This window comes from Poromitra crassiceps, assembly GCF_964638095.1.
Source record: "Poromitra crassiceps genome assembly, chromosome: 5".
Lineage (NCBI taxonomy): Eukaryota > Metazoa > Chordata > Actinopteri > Beryciformes > Melamphaidae > Poromitra > Poromitra crassiceps.
This window is the reverse complement of record NC_139642.1, coordinates 44,993,490-45,020,026: the sequence shown is the minus strand read 5'-3', so window position 1 is coordinate 45,020,026 and position 26,537 is coordinate 44,993,490. Positions and strand designations below refer to the sequence as shown.

Here is a 26,537-nt window from a genome sequence, read left to right as displayed (position 1 = left end):
GGTTGGGTTTAGGCATGAGGAGGTTGGGTTTAGACATGAGGAGTGATGATTGGGTTGGGTTTAGGCATGGTGAGGAGTGATTGGTTAAGGTTAGGGTAAAATATCAGGGAAAGCCAATCAGAGGCAGAGTAGGGTGGGACTTTGGTGCAAATGGGGGTGGGGTATAACCCCGGTTCATAATTTACTAGGCTTTGGGACAATTCAGAAATCAACTCATCAATTCCAATTCAACTAAGGAATTTGGGGGGGGGGGATACAGGAGTCACAATTGGACCTGCATTGGAATGTTAGGAGTTTGGATTAAATTTGAATAAATTCTGTGAAATTCCTCCTCCCCCCACCACATATCTGAGATTACACAAAGTGTTATCATATCAATATTAAAGCTACCTTTCAGCTGTTATTTGATGCATGACATGCAATTGTAATACTTACATGTACATAAAGACTGAATGTATTCGGTTTGGTTTCTATTTGGTTCACAATGTTTGATTTAGATTTTAGAATGTTTAGCAAGTCAAGACAACCTCTCTTACAAGTGGAATTTAATGGAATACAATTCTGCCGTTCTAATTAAATCTCTGTTTCCTTGGAGCTGACATTCTGATTCCAATTCTAACTGAACAGGAACTGAATTAGAATTTACCATGAATTCTCAATTCAAGTCACGAATGGCCCCGACCCTGGTTCATGCTTGCTTGGCCAACATGCATCTTTACCTGCATGGAGATTGTGGGAGTGGAGAAGGCGTTCCTGTAGATCCACTCAGCCTCCTCCTCCAGCTCATCATCCTCTGCAGGCTTGACAGGAAGAGATCGCAACTACAGGCGACAAAGGCACAGCAAAAGTCTTTCTAAAACATATTCTGTCTGGAGAAATCAGTGCTATGTGGATAAAGTTGTTCTTCGATCGCACCTGGAACCTCTCAGGCATGTCTGTGGAGCGGATCTCGTTGTCCTGGTCCGTCATGTGGCTGCTCTCCAGTTCACTGGGCTCATAGATCTCAAAAATGCTGCGACGGCCCGCCCTCTTTTTGGCCTGCTTCTTAGGCTGCTCCCAGGACTCTTCTTCGCCGTCTTCCTCCTCATCCTCGGCGTCGTCGTAGGCCTCCGTGTCAAAATCTGCAAAGTCAAAATCCCCTCCGAATATCTCCTGTGCCTCCTGAAGAGCTCTGTGGAAAAGGTTTTGATGTTTTCAAATCATCCCTTTGTGCACGAAAAGGATGACAACTTTTAAATGAACAAGCAGGTCAGAATCACTTACGCGTCCGTGTATCCCGGCAACTTCTTCCTCCATTTGGGTTTCTTCAAAGGTTGACCATCATCGTCCACAATGAAGTCATCGATATCTGAGAATTCATCAGACAAGACTTTATAAGACAAGCATAGATGTCGAAAATAATCAAACCCTTTTGAAGTGAAGTAGGACCTTCGTACCAGATTCCTCCTCGTCTTCCTCATCTTCCCCGGGATGCAACGGCATGTCCAACGCGGCGTCGCGATCATCCACACCACTCCCCATGAAGATCTCGTCTGCTATCATGTCCTTCTCATGGGCCTCTCTGACATCATCATCCCCTTCCTCATCCTCGTCATCAGACATGTCTCGCAAACGTCTGAATTTTTGCTGTCCACAGTAATGAGATTGATTTAATTTGTTGGTTAAAATCCTATGCTATAATAACAATGCAAAGTTTGTCTGTGAGTGAGTGAGCAGAATTGTGTTCGGCCACAGCTATGCCATTTTACACGTGATCGGGCTGAATCTTTCAGGAAGTGTAAAGAGCACCCCTGTTGGTGTCCGAGGAGCCGGATTTTTTAATTAGGTAATTAGGGCTGCCTAAATAGGCAAAAATGACTAATTAGTGGCCAAAATGCGTCAACACAGCTTCAGCCCCATGGGGAGCTCTAGAGTGGAACAGCACACAGCCAGGTGATCGGAGTTTGAATCAGTGGACTATATAAACCCTCTCGGGAGAGAGATTGCATGCCAACTCTGTGAGTGAGGCCTGACCAAATGGGACGGGTATTCCGTGAGCACATAATAATTTGTAAGACAGCAAAGTGCCTGTCTGTCATTAAAGCCTCAAATTACCCTTTTCACTTTTACTCCCAGATTCTCTTCAATGAGATCAATGTCGTCATCATCCAAGCGGTCATCATAACCTAAAGACAAGACATAAAGCAGCATTAATCCATAGCTATTGCACGCTTCATTGAGAAAAGGGACTACGAACATACATAAACTCAGGCAATAAAGTGCTGAGGGACAGTTCAATGCTCTCATTAACTGCACTTGCAGACAAAATGTTGACTGCGTAACAACTCTTTCTTAACCTATGCACATAATGCACAGCTTAAAGCCACATTAAACAGAATATCAATTATGTGCAGTACCATCGGTGGCCACAGGGGAATAGATATGAAGCTTGAGGTCATTACTCGTGGGAGAGGAACAGACTCTCAAACCTCTACAGGCTATGTGCCTTTCTTCTCCCAAATGCAATACCCCAACCCAACTGCAATGGCAGCAAGATCTGGGAATGAACCTGACATCATCTGAATGCGATAGTTTGTGGAGGGACTCAATTACCATGAGAAAGTGTGTCAGCTATAGAGTAATTATAGTAATACAGATGAAGATAATGCACAGGGCATAATTTTTCATCCCTGCCAAACTCAAAAAGATGGACCAGAACCAGAACCATCAGACCAACGGTTGTGGAGAGCATGTTATGGCACTGCCCTGCCGTTGATTCCCTGTGGATGGAGGTGGCACCTGCTGTTAGGGGTCCTCAATGTAGACCTCCGGGTTTTGCCCAGGACCTGTCTGCTGGGAGCCCGCATTGAGAACATTCAATGCGATAAGCAACAAAGAGTGATTGCCCTTGCGTGACTTGCAACAAAACGATTGATCTCGATGAACTGGAAGGTGAGGAAACCCTCCTGCTTCTCTAGAGACAGGTGGCTGGAGGATTTCCTCCATCTCCATCCTCAGGGACATAGCCCAGCTTGCAAGCGAGTTCTGGGATACTAGATCCTTCCTAGAACTATAAGCACATAGATACTCCTTCCCTGTATAATCTGAGCTCACAGTATGCCAGCAGCCTATTTAATTCTATGTCCTACCATCCTTCCAAGTCCTCCCTGCCTACAGCATCTATCCAGGCTAGCCACCTGTTTATTGTTTAATTGGATCCCTATTAGCTGTTACGCAAGTTGACAGCTACTCTTCCTGGGGTCCACACAGAACAAGACAATACATACATGTACTGTACAACAAAGTCTGCCTGTGTACCTAACTAAATTCAATAAGAGCACTGTGCCCCCCTTCCCCCCTCCTCCAGGTTATTGTTGTTGTCATTATTAGTTATTTTTGTAGATCCTGTAGAAGGTGTCGCTTCATGTGATGTGTATTTATTGTTTATGCAAAGAAAAATACTAATATTCTAGAGGAAAAATGGACAAGGCATGAGGATACACTGACTTCTCTTCCTTTTGCGGTGTCCTATTTCTTCCGCAGAGTCGCTCTCTTCTTCCTCGTCCCTCTTGCCTTCATCTCCCTCCTCTTCCTCCCCATCTCGGTCCACAGCGTCATCGATCAGACCTCGAAGGTTTCCGTGTTCATCCTGATCCTCTGTATTGTCTTCCTCCTCTTCCTCATCTGTGGAGACACACGTGATCAGGTTTCTCACGAAATAGATGTCAGGTCTTCTGCCAGCACATGTATAACTGCAGTCTCAAAAGCCAAACTGCTGAATTCATCATTTGAATTGAACCAACACACCCTGCATACTGGTTTGCCATGAAATAAGGATACAGCTGTGTTCATTACAAATTATCATAATTATCCTGAGTGTGGATAATTGACCTTACCATCATCGACCTCCCCGTGTCTCTGTGCTTTTTTCCGGTCAGCGGGCCTATCCAATAATTCCTCCTCTGACTCCTCTGCTTCACTTTCGATGAAGTCAGACATGATAACAGGGTCTGTTGATATAATCAGTTATGAGCATAGGTGATAAGCTTTATTGTCTATTGCATCTTTGGTTTATGAAGCATGACATTTATTGATGTGTGTCAATCTCTGTATCTGGACACAGCTCTGACTGCAAGTCAGAATACGAAAAATTAATCCACTGTATCACTGTAAAATAGCCTTCATTATACCAAACTGATCAGTTTATGGATGATGACGTGAATATGAGACAATTATTTGTGCAGTGAAATCACGAAATGGACACAAAGTAATTGGAGTGAGAAGCCATCCTGACCAGAAAATAGTCTACCATGCAATAATAATCGACACAATAATGGCAATGCAAAGCCAATACACCCACGACCGCAAAGGCAGGGTAGAGGTGGCGCTTTTTTCTGCAGACGCAGAGATGCACACACATTCTGGTACAGGACATGCTAACACTCCAGGCTAGCACAACGCAGAATGCCTGCTTCAGATGCTGGAGCGGCTGGGACTGTCCCCCTTTTCCGCATTCCTAAACTGCGACACCCAATCGCCTACATACCTTTTTCAAGTCAGATGCTTCATCTGTTGGAGAAACGGTTCATTGACGGGAGACCATCGCTGTATGTGGATGGACGGCTGTGTTTTACAACAGAGGACGCAGAAAATGAATGCAGAAATGGATCCGAGTAACTAATGGAGGCGACGCACGAACGTCACAGAGAGAGAGAGCTGTTGCGATGCATGAGCTGCTTCAACTGAACCAAAAACAAGACTTTATTTATTTATTTTTTCAAAAGCGTTGTTTCAAACATTCAAGAATATAAGCCGTTTTTCTTAAGTCAAAGTCAGATGGAAGAATAATAGCCGAAAAAAGGCACACTGACAGTGATAGGCTATTACAGAGATGTTGTTCATCTACTGATTGAATTGTCAGTGTGGTTTGATCAGTGAGATGCAGGGTTCAAAGCTTGATTTTGGCACAAACATGCCCTGCTGAAGTGTCCTTGAGCAAGTCACTATACCAGCTCCAGCCAACAAGTGAAAGGTGAAATTCTCCACCAGGATCCATGTTAAATAATATAGTGTGCAAACATTGGGACATAAGGTTGAATCAGACAGTTGAACTATACACGAATCCCACGGCCAATTTGTGTAGGCTGCCGCCATCTAGTGGGGCCGCCATTACTGCGGGGGTAGGTCCCCGCAGCTAGACTGTGCTGCTGGCTAGCTGCTGCAGAGTGCCAAATGATAACAGCGTCGTGAGCTGGATTGATAACGTGAGACAGTAGCCCCCAGTTACTGATGAAGGTACGACCTTATATGGGGATAGTAATTATTCAAATTGTAAATAGCGGAAAAAATACCACTTAACGAGCCGCATTTCAAGTGTGACTTTATTGTGTAAACATGCCTTTACTAGCGTTAGCTACATTAAGAGTGCCCCCCTGTCTGAAACCATAACGTTACATAAACATACAAATATAGATTCCCTGGACGTGCAGAGGACCGAGCTGTTCGCCAGAGGTGGATCAAGAATATTAACAGAAAGGACTTTGTTCCCAATAACAACAGCACGGTAGGTTTTGGTTAACAGTCGTAAATCGCTAACGTTATTTCACCTCATAATGAGTAGCATGCAGCTGCCAGCTGCCTAGCCCTGTAGTGCCGGAGGTAAGAGGAAAGACGTAGGCAACGTAACATTACTTGTTTAATCAAAACAACCAAAAACCATTGCTCCAAACATGGCAGGCAAAGTTCGCCAGAACACAGTGTGTAGAACAGGAAATGCAACAGCAGTAATAGTCCCCCTGGCACCTCGTGCCAGATCTTAGTTCCCTCCCACTAGGGCACTCAGAGAGAGGGGAACACGAACCCATAATGTAGTCACTACACCAGCCCCCCCAGTGTTCACCTCAATATTCAAACTCCTCGCGGCGAGGGGGGCGTATGGCCCGGCCCCCACGACTGTAGGTAAAGTCAGGAGGTGCAGGAGGAGGCGTGACATTGTCCATCACCTCCCCTTGCCGGGCGCGAGCAGTGGGGGCTTGCTGGGGTTGGAGTGGGGGGCGGCCACGGTGTGGCCGAGGGGGCAGGACGGGAGGGCGTCCCCTGCGCGGTGGCAGGGCCAAATCCGGGGGCAGATCAAGGTCCAAGTGGGCCGGTTTGAGGCGATCAACAGACACACACTCAGTCTTACCTCCCATGTCAACCATGAAGTTCTTGGCTCCCGCCTTGATGACACGGAAGGGCCCGTCATAGGGAGGTCGTAGTGGAGTCCTGTGGCCGTCGTGGCGGATGAAAACGTAACCCGCTGAGTGCAGCTCCGGGGGCACCCGCGAAGCAGGGACGCCATGCTGCGTAGTCGGGACCGGGGCGAAGGCCCTGGCGCTTTCCAGCAGGGAGGCACGTTGAGCGGAGGCACACCAGGGCTCCGTCGATTTGGGCATGAAGTCACCGGGGACCCGCAGTGGCTGTCCGAACACCAGCTCGGCTGAGGATGACTGGAGGTCCTCCTTAGGTGCCGTCCTGAGCCCAAGCATGACCCACGGCAGTTTGTCGAGCCAGTTGCCGTCCGTGAGACTGGCTCGAAGGGCGGCCTTCATGGAGCGATGAAAACGTTCAACAAGTCCGTTAGCCTGCGGGTGGTAGGCGGTAGTGCGGTGGAGCTTGACCCCCAGATTCTCTGCCACCGCTGCCCACAGTTCTGACGTAAACTGCGGGCCACGGTCGGAGGAGAGATCAGCAGGGGTGCCGTAGCGGGAGACCCACACCGCGATGAACGCTCGTGCCAGGTCAGGGGCCGTCGTAGAGGAGAGCGGGACAGCCTCCGCCCAACGAGTCGTCCTGTCCACCATGGTAAAGAGGTAGGTGTAACCGTGCGAGGGGGGCAAGGGTCCTACCAGGTCCACGTTGACATGGTCGAACCTCCGCTCGGGTACAGAGAACTGTTCTAGGGGGGCCTTGATGTGGTGATGCACCTTGGCGCGTTGGCAGGCAGTGCAAGTGTCGACCCAGGCCCTCACATCCCTCTTGAGCCCGTGCCAGACGAACTTCTCTGACACCAGCCGTGAGGACGGTTTCCTACCAGGGTGAGATAAGCCGTGCACCGCCTCGAAGACGGGGCGTCTCCATTCGGTAGGGACCACCGGCCGTGGCTGACCCGTGGAGACGTCGCACAGGAGCGTGGTCCCTGCATCACTGAAGAGTACCTCCTCCAGGCGCAGCCCAGTGTCCGACGACTTGAGAGCTTGGACGGAGGGGTCGGCAGCCTGATCCGCAGCCATGCGGGCGTAGTCCAAGTTCAGTTGGACCGCTCCGACCACTGCCCTGGAGAGACAATCTGCGACCACGTTGGACTTCCCAGCCACGTGCTGGATGTCCGTGGTGAATTCGGAGATGTAGGAGAGCTGACGCTGCTGGCGGTCGGACCACGGCTCCGTTGTCTTGGACATGGCGTGCGTGAGCGGCTTGTGGTCCACGTAGGCAGTAAACTCGCGGCCCTCCAGTAAAAAACGGAAGTGTCTGACAGCGAGCCACAGCCCGAGGAGCTCCCTGTCGAAGGTGCTGTACCTGCGCTCCCTGGGGGACAGCTGGCGGCTGAAGAAAGCGAGGGGCTGCCAGGCGTCTCCAACCCACTGCTCGTACACCGCTCCCACAGCAAAGTCAGATGCGTCCGTGGTGAGAGCAGTGGGCGCCGAGGGCGAGGGGTGGGCCAACATGGCCGCGCGGGCCAGGGCAGCCTTGGTGTCCTGAAAGGCCTTAATGCGCTCCACCGTCCAGTCGATCTGCTGCTTCAGAGTCCTGCCCTTCTGGGCGTCGTACAGCGGGCGTAGGATGTGGGCGGCCTGGCGGATGAAGCGAAAATAGAAGGTCACCATCCCGATGAACCCCTTGAGCTCGCTGACTGTGTGGGGGCGTGGGAAGGCAAGAACCGCTTCCACCTTCGAGGGGAGCGGGGTTACACCCTCCGCGGAGACCCGGTGCCCGAGAAAGTCGATGGCGTCCCGTCCGAAAACACACTTTGCCGGGTTGACGATCAGCCCGTGTTGACTGAGCCGAGTGAAAAGGGTCCGGAGGTGGGACAGGTGCTCCTCCTCTGTGGCGCTCGCGACAAGGATGTCATCCAAGTAGACGAAAAGGAAAGGCAGGCCCTGGAGCACCGAGTGCATGAGGCGTTGGAAGGTCTGTGCTGCGTTCCTCAGGCCGAACGGCATCCGCAGGAACTCAAACAGTCCAAAAGGCGTGACGACGGCAGTCTTTGGGACGTCCTCGGGGTGCACTGGCACCTGATGATACCCCCGTACCAGGTCTACCTTGGAGAAGAAGTGCTTGCCCGCCAGGTGTGCCGAAAAGTCCTGGATATGCGGGACGGGGTAGCGGTCGGGCTTTGATGCGTCATTGAGGCGGCGGTAATCCCCACATGGGCGCCACCCGCCGTTTGGCTTGGGGACGATGTGCAGGGGAGACGCCCAGGGGCTGTTTGAGCGCCTAACGATGCCAACCTGCTCCATGTGTGCGAACTCCGCCTTGGCTACAGCCATCTTCTCCGGGTTGAGGCGTCTGGCTCTGGCGTGGAGAGGAGGTCCAGTAGTTTCGATATGGTGCTCCACACCGTGTTTCACCGTGGGTGCAGAGAAGGTGGGTTTGGTGAGGTCAGGGAATTCGGCGAGCAGCCGAAGGTACTGGTCGCTCTCGGCGAGTGTGTTGGACAACCCGCTGTAGACCGCCTCCCCCTGAGTGCAGGCGAAGGAAGCGAATGTCTGTGAGTTGACCAGGCGCCTGTTCCCCGCGTCCACTAACAGGTCGTGGGCGCACAGAAAATCTACGCCCAGGAGGGGAAATGTGACAGCTGCAACGACAAAGTCCCACGTAAAGCGTTGGCCTCCAAAGCACACGTCCGCCTCTCTGATGCCGTAGACACGGATAGGCGTGCCGTCCGCGCCTGCCAATTTCGGACCGTGCTCCCCCTTTGCCACGTCTGATCTTCCTGCCTGAATGATGCTCCACTGTGCGCCAGTGTCACAAAGGAACTTGAGACCGGAGATGGCGTCGTGTATGAAGAGCAGCCTGTTGGTGGCACCAGCACTCAGGGCCACTACCGAGCGCTGGCTCCGCCGTTTCCCGTCGGCGTCGGTCCGAAGGTGCAAGGTGAGCGGCACCGCTTGGCCTTGGCGCCAAAAGTAGCATGGTAAAAGCAATGCCCCGCAGCGTTACCCTGCTGGCCAGTGGGTCTGGCATCGTCCTTCGCTCTCCTGCGACGGTCCGGTGGCGGGGCAGCTGCGTGAGCGAGCAGCTCGGTGGACCGTTGAGGCATGGCCAAGACGAACCGGTCCGCCTCCCTGGCTAGGGCGCGGGGTCCTACGATGGTGGTGTTAGCCAGCGCCAACCTCACCTGAGCTGGCAGTGTGCGCATGAACAGCTCCGTGAAGAGGATCATGGGGTCTTCTGTACCGAGCAGGTTTAGCATCCTCTCCATGCGTGCAGAGGGCCTCTCGTCTCCCAAGTCCGACATGTCAAATAGGCGACGCACCCTCTCAGCAGTGGACAGTTCAAATGTCTCTAGGAGTAGGGCCTTAAGCCGCTCATACTTGTTTGTCGTCGGGGGGGCGGACAAAAAACCCACCACTCGAGCCGCAGTGGAGCTGCCCAACATTGCCACAGCATGGTTGTACCTGTCGTCGTCATCGGTGATGTTGCTTTTGTTGAAATGTGCCTCTACAACAGCAAACCATGCAGCAGGCGTTGCATCCCAGAACTCCGGCAGTTTAAGAGTGGGAGCGTGTGCACCATGCGTCGCCCTGACAGGGGATGGTGATGGCTGCCGCTGGTTTGAACGTCTTCCTCGGCCGGACATTTTGCAGACTTGTAATGTTCGTTCGCTTGGTTTTTGTACACAATAACGCTAACAAAAACGAGCGTCGGGGTCACCAGTGTAGTGCCGGAGGTAAGAGGAAAGACGTAGGCAACGTAACATTACTTGTTTAATCAAAACAACCAAAAACCATTGCTCCAAACATGGCAGGCAAAGTTCGCCAGAACACAGTGTGTAGAACAGGAAATGCAACAGCAGTAATAGTCCCCCTGGCACCTCGTGCCAGATCTTAGTTCCCTCCCACTAGGGCACTCAGAGAGAGGGGAACACGAACCCATAATGTAGTCACTACAGCCCAGTGATTATGACATGGGTTATGTCAACATTATGATGGTTGTTAATGCTAATGGACTGTAAATATCGGGCAGGTCCTTTCAGAATGATGTGTTCATCATCTGGTAGAGTGTGCAATATTTGGCCAATCCATGCCGAGCTCAGGTCATTTTGACCAACCCTTTATTTTACAGGGCCATAATTCTATGAACTACATATGAACACCAATGTAATTAACATTGGTGTTCATGTCTAATTACAAATAGTTCATAGCATTTACATGAACTATTTGTAATTAGACATGAACACCAATGTAATTACACAGTAATTGGTGTTCACATGTAGGTCATATGTAGTTACATGGTACTGGACCTGTAAAATGGAGTGAGTATTCAACTGTAGTTCATATGTAGTTACATAGTACCGGACCTGTAAATTGGAGTGAGTCTATTCAACTGTAGTTCATATGTAGTTACATGGTGGTACCAGACCTGTAAATTGGAGTGAGTATTCAACTGTAGTTCATATGTAGTTACATGGTACCGGACCTCTAAAATGGAGTGAGTCTATTCAACTGTAGTTACATGGTAACGGACCTGTAAAGAAGCTACGGCCTGGGACAGAGATTGCTAAAACCCATTGGTGGATTCGAAACCACTGAACTTTTGATTGCAAAGCACACAGCTTTAACCATTCAGCCACAAGGGCTTTCTGACTCTGACATCGGAGTTTGTGAGGATAACTGTATGTCAGTCAGTCAGATGTAGTTGTTGTCACTTTGTAGTTTTAGTCATTATACACAGATACTTGGGGAAAATATTGATACTTTGTTAGTTGTAGCTTGAAAGACAGGCAATATTGATTGGCATTTCTGCAGTGTGACTGTGCCACAGTGGCACAGTCAGCCCCCCCCCCCCCCCCCCCCATCTCAAAAGGCAGATGCTATTTGCACTATAGCTGACAATTCTAAATATAACTCAATGTTTCTAGAGCACAGGGCCTAAAACTTATTTTGCAAATTTGGTGGGATTCCCCCCTTATGCTTCACATCAGGGGGATTTATAGACTTGGGGGGGGGGGGAGACTTTGGGGAGAGATGATCCAAAACTTCATGCATGTTTCCAAAAGATTTGCTACCTCTACCAGCGGGGACCCTGGAATTTCACTCAGTAACTTTAGTTTGCTACAACGTTAAACGTTCCAGAAACCACCTGTCACGCATAAAAGCACATGTTAAATTTGCTGAGGTTGAAGGAAAAAAACTTTTGCACACCTAGACTCAACAGGTGCGTCGGAGAAGGGCAAAACCCGACACAGTACCAAAATAAACTCCCGCACACTGTCTCCACAGGCAAAAAAAAAGGTTTAATCAGAATAATAACGTTTCGGTCGTGAGACCTTCATCAGATTCTCATCAGAGAATCGCATTGCAAGTCACGAACGCTAGCGAGCAGTCATTACGTTCAGCGGTTACCTCGCCCGTACCATTGATTTCTGACAGGGTACTGTCATCATGGCGTAACAGGGTTACCTTTCTCCTCGGCAAGGGTTCCTGACGTTAGTATTTGATGGGTTGCATTGAAACATGCTACAGTATGCTGATAAACGTTTGCCTTAAAGTTACTCCATGATCAGACAAAATTATCAGAGCCACAAATAAATCCAGAAAAATGCATTCATCCAATAATTTCCCATCACATGCTGGGATGCTAAGACACCTGCTCCACAGGACGCATCTGAACGTCTCCGATCTGAAAATTTTTAAATAAATATAAAGTTCAACCGATTATGGTTCAAGTAAAGTACTGATATTTATACAGAACAATGGTTAAAAAGATTGGGGTTAAGTTATTGTAGAAAGTAAGTATTAAAACATCTGCATGAGAGAGAGGATCACTCACCTGCACATGAGGAGGTGCACTTAGGACATATGTAACCGCATTTGCAATGTCCTCTGCTTTCAAACACTAAGACAATAGAAATGTAAATGTATTATTGCTTGGGCTTGTCAAAAGGTCTCAATTCTTAGACAATAACTGGTGATTGTATTATTGCACATTTTGTTACCGTTATTGCATTATATGCAGCAGCAGCTTTCTCAGGGTCGTTGGGGTGGAGCCGGGCAGCGAACTCTGTCTCCACTAGACCGGGAGATATGCACTGCAAAAGGAATGGCTTGTCAGAAAGGGGCAAACCTTGTTTCTGCAACAGATTTGACTCACAGCATTGAATGCATTGGTTGTCTACCGGTGTCAATGAAGAATTCTGGTGCAAATCAGGTTCAAGTTAGGTTTAGTCATTCAGATTATGGTTCAATAGAGGCACAATAAAGACTTGAGTGCCTGTCTGTGTGTACAATAACAGGTTTTAAAGTGAAGACAGACAGTTGACTTTTAGACAGAAGGTGAGGCATAATAACGATAATAATAATAACGACCCCGGCTTTTATGGGCTGTGTAAAAAGGGCTAGAGAGACTACAGATCTTACTGTGGTTCTTATATGGGTCTTAGCTTCACGCAGCTCCTGGCGCAGGCCCTCTGTCAGGGCCGTCACTGCGAACTTGGTGGCACTGTAGAAATGCACATCAGCATTGTGAACGACTCTTTGTCCGCTCATGCTACAACAGAGAAAGATAGATGGATTATGATGATGAGTAGTGGGAAGGTTTTATCATCTCAGCAGTATTTCTGGACAATATTTGCCTAGAATTGTGTATTGATCTGATATTATTGGTCCCATCTAGACTACTTGTGGATTATAATCCATCCATTGTGGAAGGGTGTAGCATGGGCCAAGGAAGAATCCATTACATTTTGGAGCGGATTCGTTCCGACTCGCAAAATTTACATATCACAGCAGACTGGACTATTGGCCTTGCTGAGGTCTGCGCTCTCCCGAGTGCACTTCTAGTTTTGTAAAGTAATCAAAGTATCTTGTCTCAAGCGAAATTGTAGTGATGCAAGAAACTTCTTTGTTGGCACATAAATGGATAATCTATATTGTTTTATGATATACATTATTGCTTTGGCCCAAATCGCTACCATAAAATGCCGGCCTCTGCTCCACTGAGTAGTGCTGCCAGTGGACTGTTACCACTGTGTTTCACATTTGGCTGGTGAAGATGACAAGATTTGAAATCTCATTGTCATAATGCATTTTAATGTAAATTTGATTGCATACAGAAGTTCATCCTAAAATGGATAAAGTCAGAAGGGGCTTGGTATTGGGGTGGTCATGTTGCTACAAGGAAACATTGCATGAGTTTGATCTGCTTTGAGATGTTATTTTGTGTTCTGTTTCTTCAACTAAACATCTTATAATCAGAACAGGTCAACAGATCTTGTGTGTGTGTGGGCCATGATTTCAGTTGGCACTTTTTCAGGATCTCGTAGTTTCTCTGCTACACATTTCATTGACCTCTGCTCCAACATGATGCTTGTGTGATTGTGAGTGGTTCTAAGGTTTTCCTTGTATGGTTCCAGGGTCTGAGGGCAAGGCTGGTGGTGCTGACACGTTAGACCAGTGATATTCAACCCGAGGCTCTAGAGCCACATGCGCCTCCTTTATGGATAGTTGTGGCTCTTTCAAGATCTACTTAAAATAAATAATTAAATAAACATCTAAGAATAAATAATGGGAGGAAAGGGACTTTTTTGGATTGTGGCTCTTGCAAAGATTTGTTTGGGTCAATGTGGCTCTTGAGTAGGGAAAATGTTGAGTACCACTGGGTTAGACTATGCAGAATAGCTAGGATGTTATACACTAAACTCTGCTATTGTTTGTCTTGTGCATTTTGTTTTGCTTCAAGGGGCTGCAACTAACGATTATTTCCATTATCGATTAATCTGTTGATTATTTCCTCGACTAATCAATTAGTTGTTTGGTCTATAAAATGTCACAAAATGGTACGTCGATCAGTGTTTTCCAAAGACCAAGATGATGTCTCAAATGTCTTGTTTTGTCCACAACCCAAATATATTCAGTTTACTGTCAGAGAAGTAAAGACACCAGAAAATATTCACATTTTAGAAGCTGGAATTAGATAATTTTGACTTTTTTTCCCCTTAAAAAAATCAAAACGATTAAAATAGTTGCAGATTAATTATCTGATGATCGACTAAACGTTGCAGCTCTATTAGTTTCTTTATTGTGTTACATCATTCTGTTCTATAGTTGATTGTTCATCAGTTAGATTTAGTTAGGCTCATTCTCTGTTAAGTCATTTAAGCTTGTGGTAAGATATGATGGGTAAGAACCTGGTAGGCACCACAAAGTAGAACATTTATTCAAATAAGCCTTGCAAGTCTACTTTTTGAAGGAAAAACTCTGCACATCTCTTTCCCGCGACAGGTGCCTATAGACAAGGACAAAGCCTGCATAAATTGTAAGAGTCCCACACACTGTCCAAACTAGCAATCAAATGTATTTTGTGATGTTTCGGTCTCTGACCTTTCTCAAACAAAAGTCTACTATTTGCAAAGCTGTCGACTACTTTTTGCAATAGATATTTACTTTCTGCAGGTTACATGTTAAGCACTTTGGTCAACTGTGGTTGTTTTAAATGTGCTATATAAATAAACTTTGCCTTGCCTTGCAGGGGGGAAATTCTGCAGCTATCGCACTGTTGTGGCTACATGCCAAAATGTCTAGCAGCATCCCCAACATAAAGTGAAAGTAACTGTACCTGTTTATATTTATGATGTGCCCATCATCAACATTTCTCTCTTTCATGGATTGATAGGCTTCACGTGCACAAATAGACAATGCAATGACATTCACCTGCAAGACATCATGGATTCAATTAGTAAAGAAATCTGGATTGAATGACATCCATATAATGTATTATGTTTAAAACTGTGTACATGTAAGTACATTGAGTTTCTTGGGATGAAATCCTTACATCCAGCATGTTCCTCCAGCCACTGGTTTTTCCATTGAGCAGTGGTTCTGGATGAGCCAAGCCAGCGTTGTTGATGCAGACATCCACGCCCTGGTGCTGGGCTTTGATGGCAGAGAACATGGACAGGATCTCCTCTTCGCTGGTCAGGTCACACTTGTAAGGAACCAAAATGCCGCTGTAGCCTGCATTTTGACACTCAGCTGCCACTTTCTGAAATCATAGGGAAACACAGGTCATAAAATTGGCTTCAGATCCTCATACTGTTAAAAAATAAATAAATATGGTGACTGTGTGATCTTGTGACTTTCATTGTCAGTTTCAATGATGTCAATGCATGTTTTTTTCTCTCTCATTTTGTGGCCACACTACCCATTCAGAGATTTGACAATTATGTACAAATGATTGCACCAAATCAAGTCCAACTACAAGGAAAGCATTTGCATTTGCATTTAGAGTTTTGGATATAGCGAGTGAATTGTGCCATTGGTGATTCCTCATATTTACTTATTCGAGAACTATGTACTTGACAGCAGTCATTATAGTCAATAATCTTGGATACAACACAACTAGGCTAATTACTTTACATTTTGTAAAAATTCATTAATAAACAGGTAATTAAGGTAATTAAATTAAACAATGGGCCTGGTAAAAACCATCCTTGTTAAAGGATTATATATATATATATCTGCGCAAAGATCGGCGCGGCCTGGGGTCCTTCAGGCTAGAGCGAGGTGCTCGACGCAGGTAAATGACGTGCAGCGCACAGGCCCTCTTGAGGCGTCCTTGAGGCATCCTCTCAGCCTCTGGATTGCCTTTGCCACGGGAGGGTCTGGTGAGACGAAGGAGGAGCACGGCCGGGAGTAACCCACAGAGCCTAGATCCTCCATGCACCGAAGGGCCAATACTGCGGCGTAGCACTAGCTCTATTGCAGCGGATTGGGCGTTCTCGCTTACCCCTCCCGCGGGCAACGTTGCAGACAGAGTAGTAAGGCTGATCCGTGAGCGGCTTCTGGGACGCGAGTCGGGGTCTTAATTGGCCTCGGCTGGGTCTACTGGGCGAGGGTGTATGATGTTGACAGACCCGAAACACCTTACGACCCCAGATAACATCACTGATGACGCGTCCCAGCGCATGCGGCAGTAGTGTATTTGAGAATATAGAATCCTGGCTTGCCTCTGGCCAGTGACACTTAGGAAAGACTAGGTGACAACCAAGTATAGTTTGGTGACGAGCTGTAGAGACAGTTGACGGCCGGAGAGACGGCAACCGGTACGGGATGGGATTGGCACCCCATCTTGGCTCTCTCGTGAGGGAGAAATCCACAAACGCTACGGATTAGCCTCCTGAAAATCTGCGCAAAGATCGGCGCGGCCTGGGGTCCTTCAGGCTAGAGCGAGGTGCTCGACGCAGGTAAATGACGTGCAGCGCACAGGCCCTCTTGAGGCGTCCTTGAGGCATCCTCTCAGCCTCTGGATTGCCTTTGCCACGGGAGGGTCTGGTGAGACGAAGGAGGAGCACGGCCGGGAGTAACCCACAGAGCCTAGATCCTCCATGCACCGAAGGGCCAATACTGCGGCGTAGCACTAGCTCTATTGCAGCGGATTGGGCGTTCTCGCTTACCCCTCCCGCGGGCAACGTTGCAGACAGAGTAGTAAGGCTGATCCGTGAGCGGCTTCTGGGACGCGAGTCGGGGTCTTAATTGGCCTCGGCTGGGTCTACTGGGCGAGGGTGTATGATGTTGACAGACCCGAAACACCTTACGACCCCAGATAACATCACTGATGACGCGTCCCAGCGCATGCGGCAGTAGTGTATTTGAGAATATGAATATATATATATATATATATATATATACTTTTTTACCAGGCTACTTATCTCTCAGAGGTTTATAAAAAGAGTTAGATGTTATTCACTGATGATGTCATAAGATGATTTATCACTGATGATGTCACAATGCCTATGACATCACTGATGATTAGCTACATCACTTGTGGGACAAAAATGTAAACAGAACATTGCCCACTTGCTCCCTTTTATAATATAGATTTATTATAAAATAAGATACACAGCCTGGTTTAAAAAGAAAAGAAAAACACGAATAATAAAAGTAAGCAGTTTAATGATTATGGGGTTCCTCAGTCATTTATCAGTCAAGGCCCACATAGTCAATAAATAACCTGTAAACTGCAGCACAGGTTATAATAATGGATCAGGTGACCTCGCCGTGGTCAAGGGGTTTCCTTCCAAATAAGCGCAAAATGTGTCACTTTTGGAAAAGAACAACGAAACACAGTGGCAGAAGGCCATATTCTGCTACCAATGTGGGGTTAAAGTACAAATGGACGAGGTCGTTAGGCTAAAGACATCAGACAAATACTAGCGCAGCTCACAGATGTATGACTATTGTATTGCTATGAATGGACAGTGAACAGCAATTCTATTGTAATTTATGACAAATTCCCCCATTTATTTTCACTTCTGTGTAAGTTAGCCGACTTTGTACACTGTAAACGTGAGGGTTCTGTCTGTCTTGACGATGCATGGTGCTAGCGGAGCAGTGTGGTGTAACCTGGGCTGTTGTTGTGCTCGTCATAGCCCAGTGATGAGTTTGTTCAGTTAAAAGCAAACCTTTATTTTGTCGACGTCCCTGGCGCAGCCCACCACTTTCATCCCCTGCCTGACCAGATCCCTGGCAACAGCCGCCCCGATCCCAACCGAGGCTCCGCTCACCAGAGCCACTCTGCCTCTCCAACGCTCCATTACAGAAATGCAACTAACTAGTGTCAAACTAGCCAGAATACAAACGTTTAGCCTAGCTAATAGTTGCGGTCAGAATTTTCAAAATAAAATAATTTTTGAAGAACAGGCATTGCACCGTTGATTTTTAAAACACCAAAGTAAAATAACACATTTTGAGATTTAAAAAGTCTTTATTTGATGCGTTATGCTTTCTAGACCATAACAACAATTACCTTATTTTTAGGGACACATTTTACGCCTTTATTTTGAAGGCAAACATGCATTTCCGGGGTTATTCCTACTTCTGCTAGTGCTGACCATACTGACCGGTGCTGACTTTACGCAGCTCCAGAATAATTATATCAGTTTACAGCCAAACTCCTTATCCACCCTAGACAGGGATAGCGGAACGCATCTGAACTTGGGGGGGCCGGGGGGCGTGTCGGGGGTGTGTGTCCCCCCGTCGGGGGGGCGTGTCCCCCCGTCGGGGGGGCGTGCCCCCCCCCCCCCACACACACACACACACGTCTGTGAACCACCATCATTGATTATTATTATTATCATCATATAAAGATTTTGGTCGTTTGAAGCCAGATTCATATAGGAATATCTCATTTTAAATTAACATTAGGATTAGACGTTTGTGATGTCAGTATTCAGTCTTAACAATCATATATTTGCTCCTTTTCTCACTCACTCCTATGTCACCACCTGCTCTCACTGCAGGGTTTGAGATTCAACTTTTTTTTATCACCAGCCAATATGGCTGCTAGATTTTAAAGTTAGGAGCCAATTAATTTCAACTAGCCAAAATGTTTTTCTTGAAATAAACCAGAATATGAGGGCGACTGGGTTTTACAGCAGGGCTATTCAACTAAATTGTTCAGGGGGCCACATTGTCAGAAACCTAAGGGACCGGGGGCCGGACCGTTCCCCGAGCCAGTACACTTGACACAATGCGCCACCATATTTTTGCAGCCGCGCTGGAACTATTATTAAGTAGGGGGTGCTGTAAGGAATGGAATCTCGGCAGCGCCGAAGAAAATTTTATGTTTTTTGGACTTTTATCCATATTTAGAAGAATATTTAATTTTAAATTAACATTAGGATTATACTGTTGTGATGTCATTATTCAGTATCTTCTCCTTTTCTATTATTAGTATTAGTATTAATATTAAATACTGAGTATCTCATGAAAAACTATTAATATTGCATCTTTTGTGTTTAGCTCCGTCTCACAGCAGGCCCGGCTCCAGAACCAAATTACAGAGGGGGCCTGCCCCTAGCTTGGGGGGGCCAAGGGGGGTCCGGGGGGATTCTCCCCCGGAAGAAGATTTTGTACATTTTAAAGTAAAATTCGTCAAACTGGTGCATTTGAGAGCAAAAGGAAGAGGCTAAATCTATGAGGAACTACAGACATCTCTAATGTGTTGTGACTTTACAAATAGGCCTAAACAATTAATATTAAATGTATTTACACATTGTGCACAAATTGCATTCATTGTGACAAATTTACAATAGTTAATTAATATCCAGCCAGAATCATTGCAAATGGAGGTTCAAAGTAACAGTTAGCAATAGCATTCAGTTAATCAATGCCTAATGACAGCCAGATTCCGTTTTAAACTTTAAAACAGAAAAACGGAAAAACGTTTTTAGCACACACACAAAAAAAAAGAAAAAAAAAGAATGGGGGGGCCAGTTTAGGGAATGGGGGGGCCCGGCCCGGTCAGGCCCCCCTCCAAAGCCGGGCCTGTCTCACAGCATTGTAACATTGTAGTGCAGCAAGAAAGGAAAACTACTGTAAACATTTGAACCACATTTCTTGTTTAGAACCTATAGCTAGCAACATCGCCATCTCCTGAAAAACATTAATATTGCACCTTTCTTGTGGCTACATCACAGCATCTACTGAAAAACATTTATAGTGGATCTGACTTGTTAGGTTCACTTTAGATTCACATCACATCTGAAAAACAACCAGTCGAGTGTAATAAGTAAATGAGGTTTAATTGTAAAAAAAAAAAAATCTAAAAAAAAAATCTAAAAAAAAAAAAAAAAAAAAAAAAATTTTTTTTTTTTTTTTTTTGGGGAACTGAAAAGTACCCGGGCCGCGGCCCGGGTGGCCCGGGCGGTTCCGCGATCCCTGACCCTAGACCCTACTTAGGTTAGGTTTGTTAGGTTTGGCTCACTTCCTCTCCTCGTGATTTTTATCTTCCATGATGAGCGGTAGTTTTGTTCCTTCAACTTTTTCAAACCAAGGTCTAATTAAGATTTCAAGCCAAACCAGTGGATACACCTTGTGAATTAGCCTTAGGCTGTATTCATTATCTTATTATATCAATCTTAAGATACCATTGCTTGCTGTAGTGTGGCCTACATTGATGTCCAAAAGAAACATGATGCAAAATCATGTGCACATCAAGTGGGCAGGACAGATAGGTGTGTCTACCTGTAGGCGACCTAATAACAGCCAAACTGAGGGTGTGCAGGTTCTGGCAACATCTAGTGCAGGGAGACCAAGACAGAGACAATGACAATGCTGACAGCAATTTTATTTTTCTTGGTGTTTTCCATAAAGCTGATTGCAGGTGCAGGTAAGTTCACTAAACCCATACACAATTTAAGAGTTGATTCAAATGTATTATAAATTAGTCTATAAATTAGTCTGTGTATTTGGACAGTGACAGATTTAGTTGTTGTTGTCTTTGTTTGCTCTAGGCTACTCCAGCACATTGGATTTGAAATGAAACAATGATATAGCTTTAATTTAATGGTATTCCTTATTGGTTGAACTGTGTAGGAATTGTAGTCTTTTTTTATACAGAACACCCCCCCCCCCTACTACTCAGCTGCTACTCAGCTGTTTCTTGGGCAGGTGTGTTTCATTTTATCATTATTTCATGCACAAGAGAGCAAAGAGCTCTAGAGATGATTCGTTGATTCTAGGTGTGACATTTGCATTTGCAGTCTGTTGTGTGTCTCTCAATGAGGACCAAAGAAGTGTCAGTGCAAGTAAAGCAGGCCATGATGAGGCTGTAAAATCAGAATTGATCAGAGACATTGTCAATACATTATGGTATTTGTACATTATTAAGAAGCAAACGCGCTGGTAAGATCAGCAATTGCAAAAGACCTGGCAGACCTTGGAAGACCAGTGTAGTGGATAACAGAAGAATGTTTGGAGTGATAAAGAACCCCATATCTAGTGTTGGACAAATCAAGGATTTAGACGTAGATAGGTCAATTACTATCAAGATAACCTCAAAGGGTTCACCACAAGATGTAAACCCTTATTATAACCCTTATAATCTCAAATTAGTACAGTTTGCCAAGAAGTTAATAAAAAACTGAGTTCTGGAACAAAGTGTTATTGACAGATGACCATGAGATAAAGATCATCCTGTAACTAACTGAGTGATGGAAAAAAAACTAGCTCATGATCCAAATACCTCTTCTGTCCAACATGGTGGAGGTGGGTTATAGTTTTGGGCATCTATGCATCGATGTTCTACTGGAACTGGCACCCTTGGGTTCACTGATGACGTCAAAGTATACAGGGTGAATGCCAAAGTATACAGAAACATGTCTGCTCAGATCCAAACAAATGTATCAGTGCGATGATGATGTCACTGCTGGTGGCAGAACTACGTTTGAATGTCTGCTCATATGCAGATACTGCAGGACAATGACCCAAAACAAGGAGTTTTTTAAGGCCAACGCGTAGAATGTTATGTACTGGCCAAGTCAATGACCGACCTCAATCCAACTGAGCATGTGTTTGACTTGCTGTAGACATATTGAAGGCAAAAAGCCCTGAAACAACCCAGACCTGAAGATGGCTGCAGTACAGGCCTGGCAGAGCACCACTATAAAAGCATCTGGTGATGGGTCGCAGTCTTCAAGCAGTCATCAAATCAAATATTAAATATGACAACTTGAAGTTTATATTAATTTGGTCCCCTTAAATAGGGGATTGTATATAAAAGGGCTTTACTTCCTACACGGTTCAATTGATATGATGGAAATACTTTTTAATAATATTATTAACAATATTATTATTACATGTTAGAGATACAGTTCATGGAGCAATTATGGAACATGGACGTCTCAACTTCATTCAAATTTATCCTATCCAGTAACAATGGCTGAAGTCATAGTTTGGTTAATCATAGAAAATACATTTGCAATATTTAATAATCCTCTCCTTTTTGCTTTTATTTGTTCTCTCTGCGATATTCAATCACACTCTTTTTCTGATTTCCTCTTAAATTACCATTTCAAACCCTCCACTTCCAGATTGGTGCTACCAGTCCCAGATTACGTGCGATGACCCGTGCCTAGGTACACATTTAAAACAAATATAGTATTAACCACTGAAAAAAAACAAAAAGCGGTAGTGTTGAGTACAATAGAGCATCTTACATTTAGGCTAACATTGTTAGATTATTTTCTTCCATCTTCTTGGTTTCACAGGGCCTGACACATGGTCAGTGGTTTCACAGAACTGCAAAGGCAGAGCCCAGTCTCCCATTAACATTGTCACAAGGAAGGCACTACCTGATGGACGTCTCACTCCCCTGCAGTTCATTGGCTATCAAGAGACTTTTCATGGTCGCATCACAAACACTGGTCACAACGGTATGGCTAAATCTAACCTGCAACGAGAACGTATAATAATCACAGGCTTTATTACAACAGATTTTGTGCTAATTATGGTTCACAGAGTGATTAAATAAGCTTGAATAAACTAAAGGTGTTTTAGGGTCCTAATAACAAGTCTGATATCATGATAAGAAGATGTGTTAGCATCAATGGCTTCAATGCTATTCTAGTTCAATTGGACTAGAATAATAACTGAGATAACGACAAGTGCACTAACCTCTGCCAAGGAACATAGTCCACAAGGAAATTGTTTGATCGGATCTGCTCCAAAATTTAATGGGTTCTTCCATGGCTATGCTAAGGTGTTCCATGCTACAACTTTGCACAAAGTTTCATGAAAAACTGACCCATAGTTTTTCCATAATCCTGCTGACAAACAGACAGACAATAGGCAGGCAGACAGACAAATGGCACAGAAAGCATAACCCCCTTGACAGGGCCACCGCGTACCTTGCTCGAGCTCCCACAAGGTCCCAACCAACCCTCCTCCATCCAATTACTCCATCCAATTAAATTAGACGGACAATTAGACAATAGAGGGTATGCATGTGATGTCACAGAGGCAGAAGTCACTGTGGGGTCACGCCCACTGAGTCACAGCAAGACTGAGCTTGAATGCAGTAATCAGCCTAGATAACTGACACCTGCTGCTTAGGGAGGATCTTGACACTCATTTTGACACTCATTCCTGATTGAGGGGGCGTGTTTCAGTGGGTGTGCATACCCTCTATTAGAGGGCCCTCCTGGTTCCAGGGCCCGGGACAACTGACCCTGTTGCCCCCCCCCCTTCCCCCCCTGTCAGCGGGCCTGCTCCCTGTTGTTGGCAGAGGTAACAACAAAAGCTTTACCTTTGTCAACTTTGCCGACTTTTGAGCTATGTTACGCCTGTATGTACTGTACGTTAGCTAGCATAACATGGCTGGTACTTTAGTAATGTTATTTGTCTGAATGTCTAGTTTTCTGCTAATACCAGAAGACCTATAGCTTAAAAACTGAGCTTGCGAGAGCTCGTCAGTGGACTGTGCCATGCTATAGGAAACTAGAATGGCACGGAGAGTGAAGGCCAATAATCCATGCTGCTGTGATATACAATTTTCGTTAATCGGATCGGATCCCTCTGAAAATTAAATGGCTTCTTCCTTGGCCCATGGTACACCCTTCCACCAAGTTTCATGAAAATCGGGCCAGTATTTCTTTCTGTAATCTTGCTAACAAACAGACAGACAGACAGACAGACAGACTAACCAATCTAAATCATAACCTCCTTGGCGGAGGTAATAACAATAGTCTGATAAGTCTGATATGATAAGAAGCTTTGTTATCATCAATGACTTTATTGTCATTCTAGTTCTATTGGACCTGCCTGCCAGTGCAACGATCAAAGGTGGAGATCTGGATGTAGCGTACAAGGCGGTGCAGCTCCACCTACACTGGGGCAAAGATGCAGGAGTGGGGTCTGAACACACCATTGATGGAGAACAGTTTCCAATGGAGGTATGAAACATATGGGAGATGATAAATGTCAGTGTGTGGTAAAATCAGTACCCTATGTTACTCTTTTGTTCACTCTATGTAAATGAATGAAAAATTGATTCTGATTCTAGAAGAAAAAATAAATGTATGTAATGTATACCATATACTTTGGTTTGTGACTAGCCCGTCATAATGAAACAATCATTTATATCACATCCACAGATGCATATTGTCCACATTAAAGAAGAATACGACTCTTTATCCGAAGCTCTGAGAGACCGCACCGGTGTTGCAGTTCTTGCATTTTTCTTTCAGGTGATCAGCTTGTTTATCTTTCACACACACACACACACACACACACACACACACACACACACACACACACACACACACACACACACACACACACACACACGCACGCACACGCACGCACACGCAATCATCAAAGAAAAGTGTAGATAAGTTTAAAATGGAAATATAACTCTAATTCTAAAGTAGATTACAAATGAGATGGGAGAAAAGGGCGTTAGTCAAGATAGAATGATAGAAACATTTCTAAGTCTCGTTGTCTGGGGTCTAAGCCATTTTTTCCTATTTTTGGTCCATCTTGTCTGCTTGTGTAATAATGGTGGTATAACCTCAACCCTATAATGCACAATCAAGTGATGTGCATATTTTTTTCAGAATTAATGTATAAATTGTTATATGGCCATAAAGACAAAAAAAAGCGGAAATTGAATCTTACAGAAATGTGTTCAAATCACACAGAGAACATTAACAACAAAAGTTTTTTGGCGATTGAAAATTGTTCTCCCAAGTCTTAGTGATCATGGGGGGAAAAAATATACATCACTTGCACACATCAAAAACTATTTACATTTTTCACAAATTAATCCTTTATTTCTTTCCACCCAATAAATTATTAGTCTCGAAAAAGACATTGTAGTTCAAGGCTGGATTACAAAGCTTCTGAAAGGGTTGCCATCACACTGGAGCCCTCCTACTAACCGTGCAGCCCCTTACCTTTCAGAGGAAATAAAGTGTGTGTTGTGAAATGTGAATTGGCCATAATGTTCCAGAGATATTCCATATCACATTCAGAGTATCTTTTCGATGTCAGATCTGGTATCGCCGATCCCAGACCAAATCAACTTAATTTTTACAATATTCTCAAGGTGGTAAATACATGTCTGATCCAGCTTTTCCACGTGGCTCAAAGTTTCAACACAAATCAAATACCTTCAAAACTCTCCGATACAGGCTTGGTTTATGAGGTTATGAACTTAGAGATAACCTCAGTATGACTGATTTGGTGCAACTGAGAAATACAGTGGAGAATGAAAATGAAATGATATGAAAGAAGTTGCAAGGCAAATGAATAAAATGACCAAATATCTGGAAAGAAAACTATATGAGACCCAGAATCGAGCCTTGACGTACACCACACATACTGTAAATAGTGAAGCAGACAAAACATTAGAACTGAGAGACTGAACATTTTCTCTGACAGGTAAGATTAGATTTAATATGGTACATAAGAAAATGTAATTTTAGGTTGCCGGAAGACTTGAACGTTGTGTTTTTATTTTATTTTTATTTATTTTTTCCATTTCAGGAATCGCAGACCGCAAATAAGAAATATGAGCCCATTGTATATGCTCTGAAAGATATCAAACGTCCCAGTAAGTTATATCTGCTTTCAAGTAAAAGTTTGTGCTCCATAATCTGCCAGTCATGTTGGATCTATAGGCTGCTAAATGGGCCGCTGATAATTGCAGCACATTGGGCTAAAGTGCAATCGGCATGTAGTTTATCACATTGTAAAAAAAAAAAAAAAAACGTGACATGTCTGTAATAAATCGATTACACAATGTCACGGTCACCTTTAACCTATTGTTGTCTAATAAGAGATTCATTCACTAATTCGCTGTGTTAATATTTTACAAAACCAGCCAGCACGACTACAGTGGAGGGGGTGTCCCTGGATATGCTCATTCCTCCTCAGAGTAATATGACAAAGTACTTTCGCTACCAAGGCTCCCTCACGACACCCAACTGTACAGAAGCTGTCATCTGGACAGTTTTTGAAAACACCATACCACTCAGCAGGCAGCAGGTGCTTTTCAGAATATTGTATCATCTTATCTTCAGAGTTTTTTACACCTCTTTCACACTGAATTTATCAATATAAATTATTATTTTGCAGAGTTTATTCTGACCTTGTGTTGTTTTCTCTGCTCTACAGCTTACTGCATTCTGTCAGATTCAGTTTCCCAATGAAATGCTAATGGTAAAAACATACCGACCGGTGCAGCCCATGAATGGACGGCAGGTGTATTACTCTGGAGGCCATGTTGCTTTGGTTAGCACTGTGCTACTCTTCACTTCAGTGTTGGCATCCAGTGGACTCTGCCTGCACACCAAGGGTTGACTGTTGCCCTCACAATGCACTGTGTGCTGTCATGCCATTATCTTGTTTGGTGGCAAACAAAGCTGTTTATTCTTCTTTTATGAATGCTGTGTTCATTTATATTTATGATAAAGTTGATAATTATAAGGGATAATTGTCAAAAAATTATTTTTTTATAAAGGTTAATTATGTATGCATGAGTGTACATGCACTGTGTGCATCTGTTTAAAAAAAAAA

General features: G+C 45.0%; 3 protein-coding genes across 3 annotated transcripts in view; 1 reads left to right on the top strand and 2 right to left on the bottom strand.

Moving 5' to 3' along the window:
- LOC310777125 (transcription elongation factor SPT6-like) overlaps positions 1–4,661 on the bottom strand; it is a 22,852-nt gene extending 18,191 nt beyond the window's left edge. Inside the window, exons 1-8 of the mRNA XM_083637387.1 lie at positions 4,526–4,661; positions 3,876–3,989; positions 3,487–3,663; positions 2,095–2,165; positions 1,437–1,626; positions 1,264–1,348; positions 916–1,171; positions 720–821 (exon numbers count right to left, since the gene is read on the bottom strand). Of these exons, the coding sequence (XP_083493513.1) occupies positions 720–821; positions 916–1,171; positions 1,264–1,348; positions 1,437–1,626; positions 2,095–2,165; positions 3,487–3,663; positions 3,876–3,978 (984 nt within the window). The 5' untranslated portion in view covers positions 3,979–3,989; positions 4,526–4,661. The remainder of the gene's footprint in view (positions 1–719; positions 822–915; positions 1,172–1,263; positions 1,349–1,436; positions 1,627–2,094; positions 2,166–3,486; positions 3,664–3,875; positions 3,990–4,525) is intronic.
- A 6,888-nt stretch (positions 4,662–11,549) lies between these two features.
- Positions 11,550–17,773, bottom strand: LOC310777263 (dehydrogenase/reductase SDR family member 11-like; the record flags this gene model as incomplete). The annotated part of the gene is made up of 7 exons (XM_083637573.1): positions 11,550–11,862; positions 12,013–12,078; positions 12,179–12,271; positions 12,600–12,729; positions 14,797–14,891; positions 15,013–15,222; positions 17,642–17,773. 7 exons carry the CDS (start codon positions 17,771–17,773, stop codon positions 11,821–11,823), a joined length of 768 nt encoding a protein of 255 aa, XP_083493699.1. The 3' UTR covers positions 11,550–11,820.
- A 3,817-nt stretch (positions 17,774–21,590) lies between these two features.
- ca4b (carbonic anhydrase IV b) lies at positions 21,591–26,321 on the top strand (the record flags this gene model as incomplete). Its single annotated transcript, XM_083636694.1, has 8 exons — positions 21,591–21,636; positions 22,052–22,096; positions 22,229–22,393; positions 23,766–23,911; positions 24,113–24,205; positions 25,506–25,572; positions 25,843–26,006; positions 26,136–26,321. 8 exons carry the CDS (start codon positions 21,591–21,593, stop codon positions 26,319–26,321), a joined length of 912 nt encoding a protein of 303 aa, XP_083492820.1.
- Between the last annotated feature and the right edge of the window lie 216 nt (positions 26,322–26,537).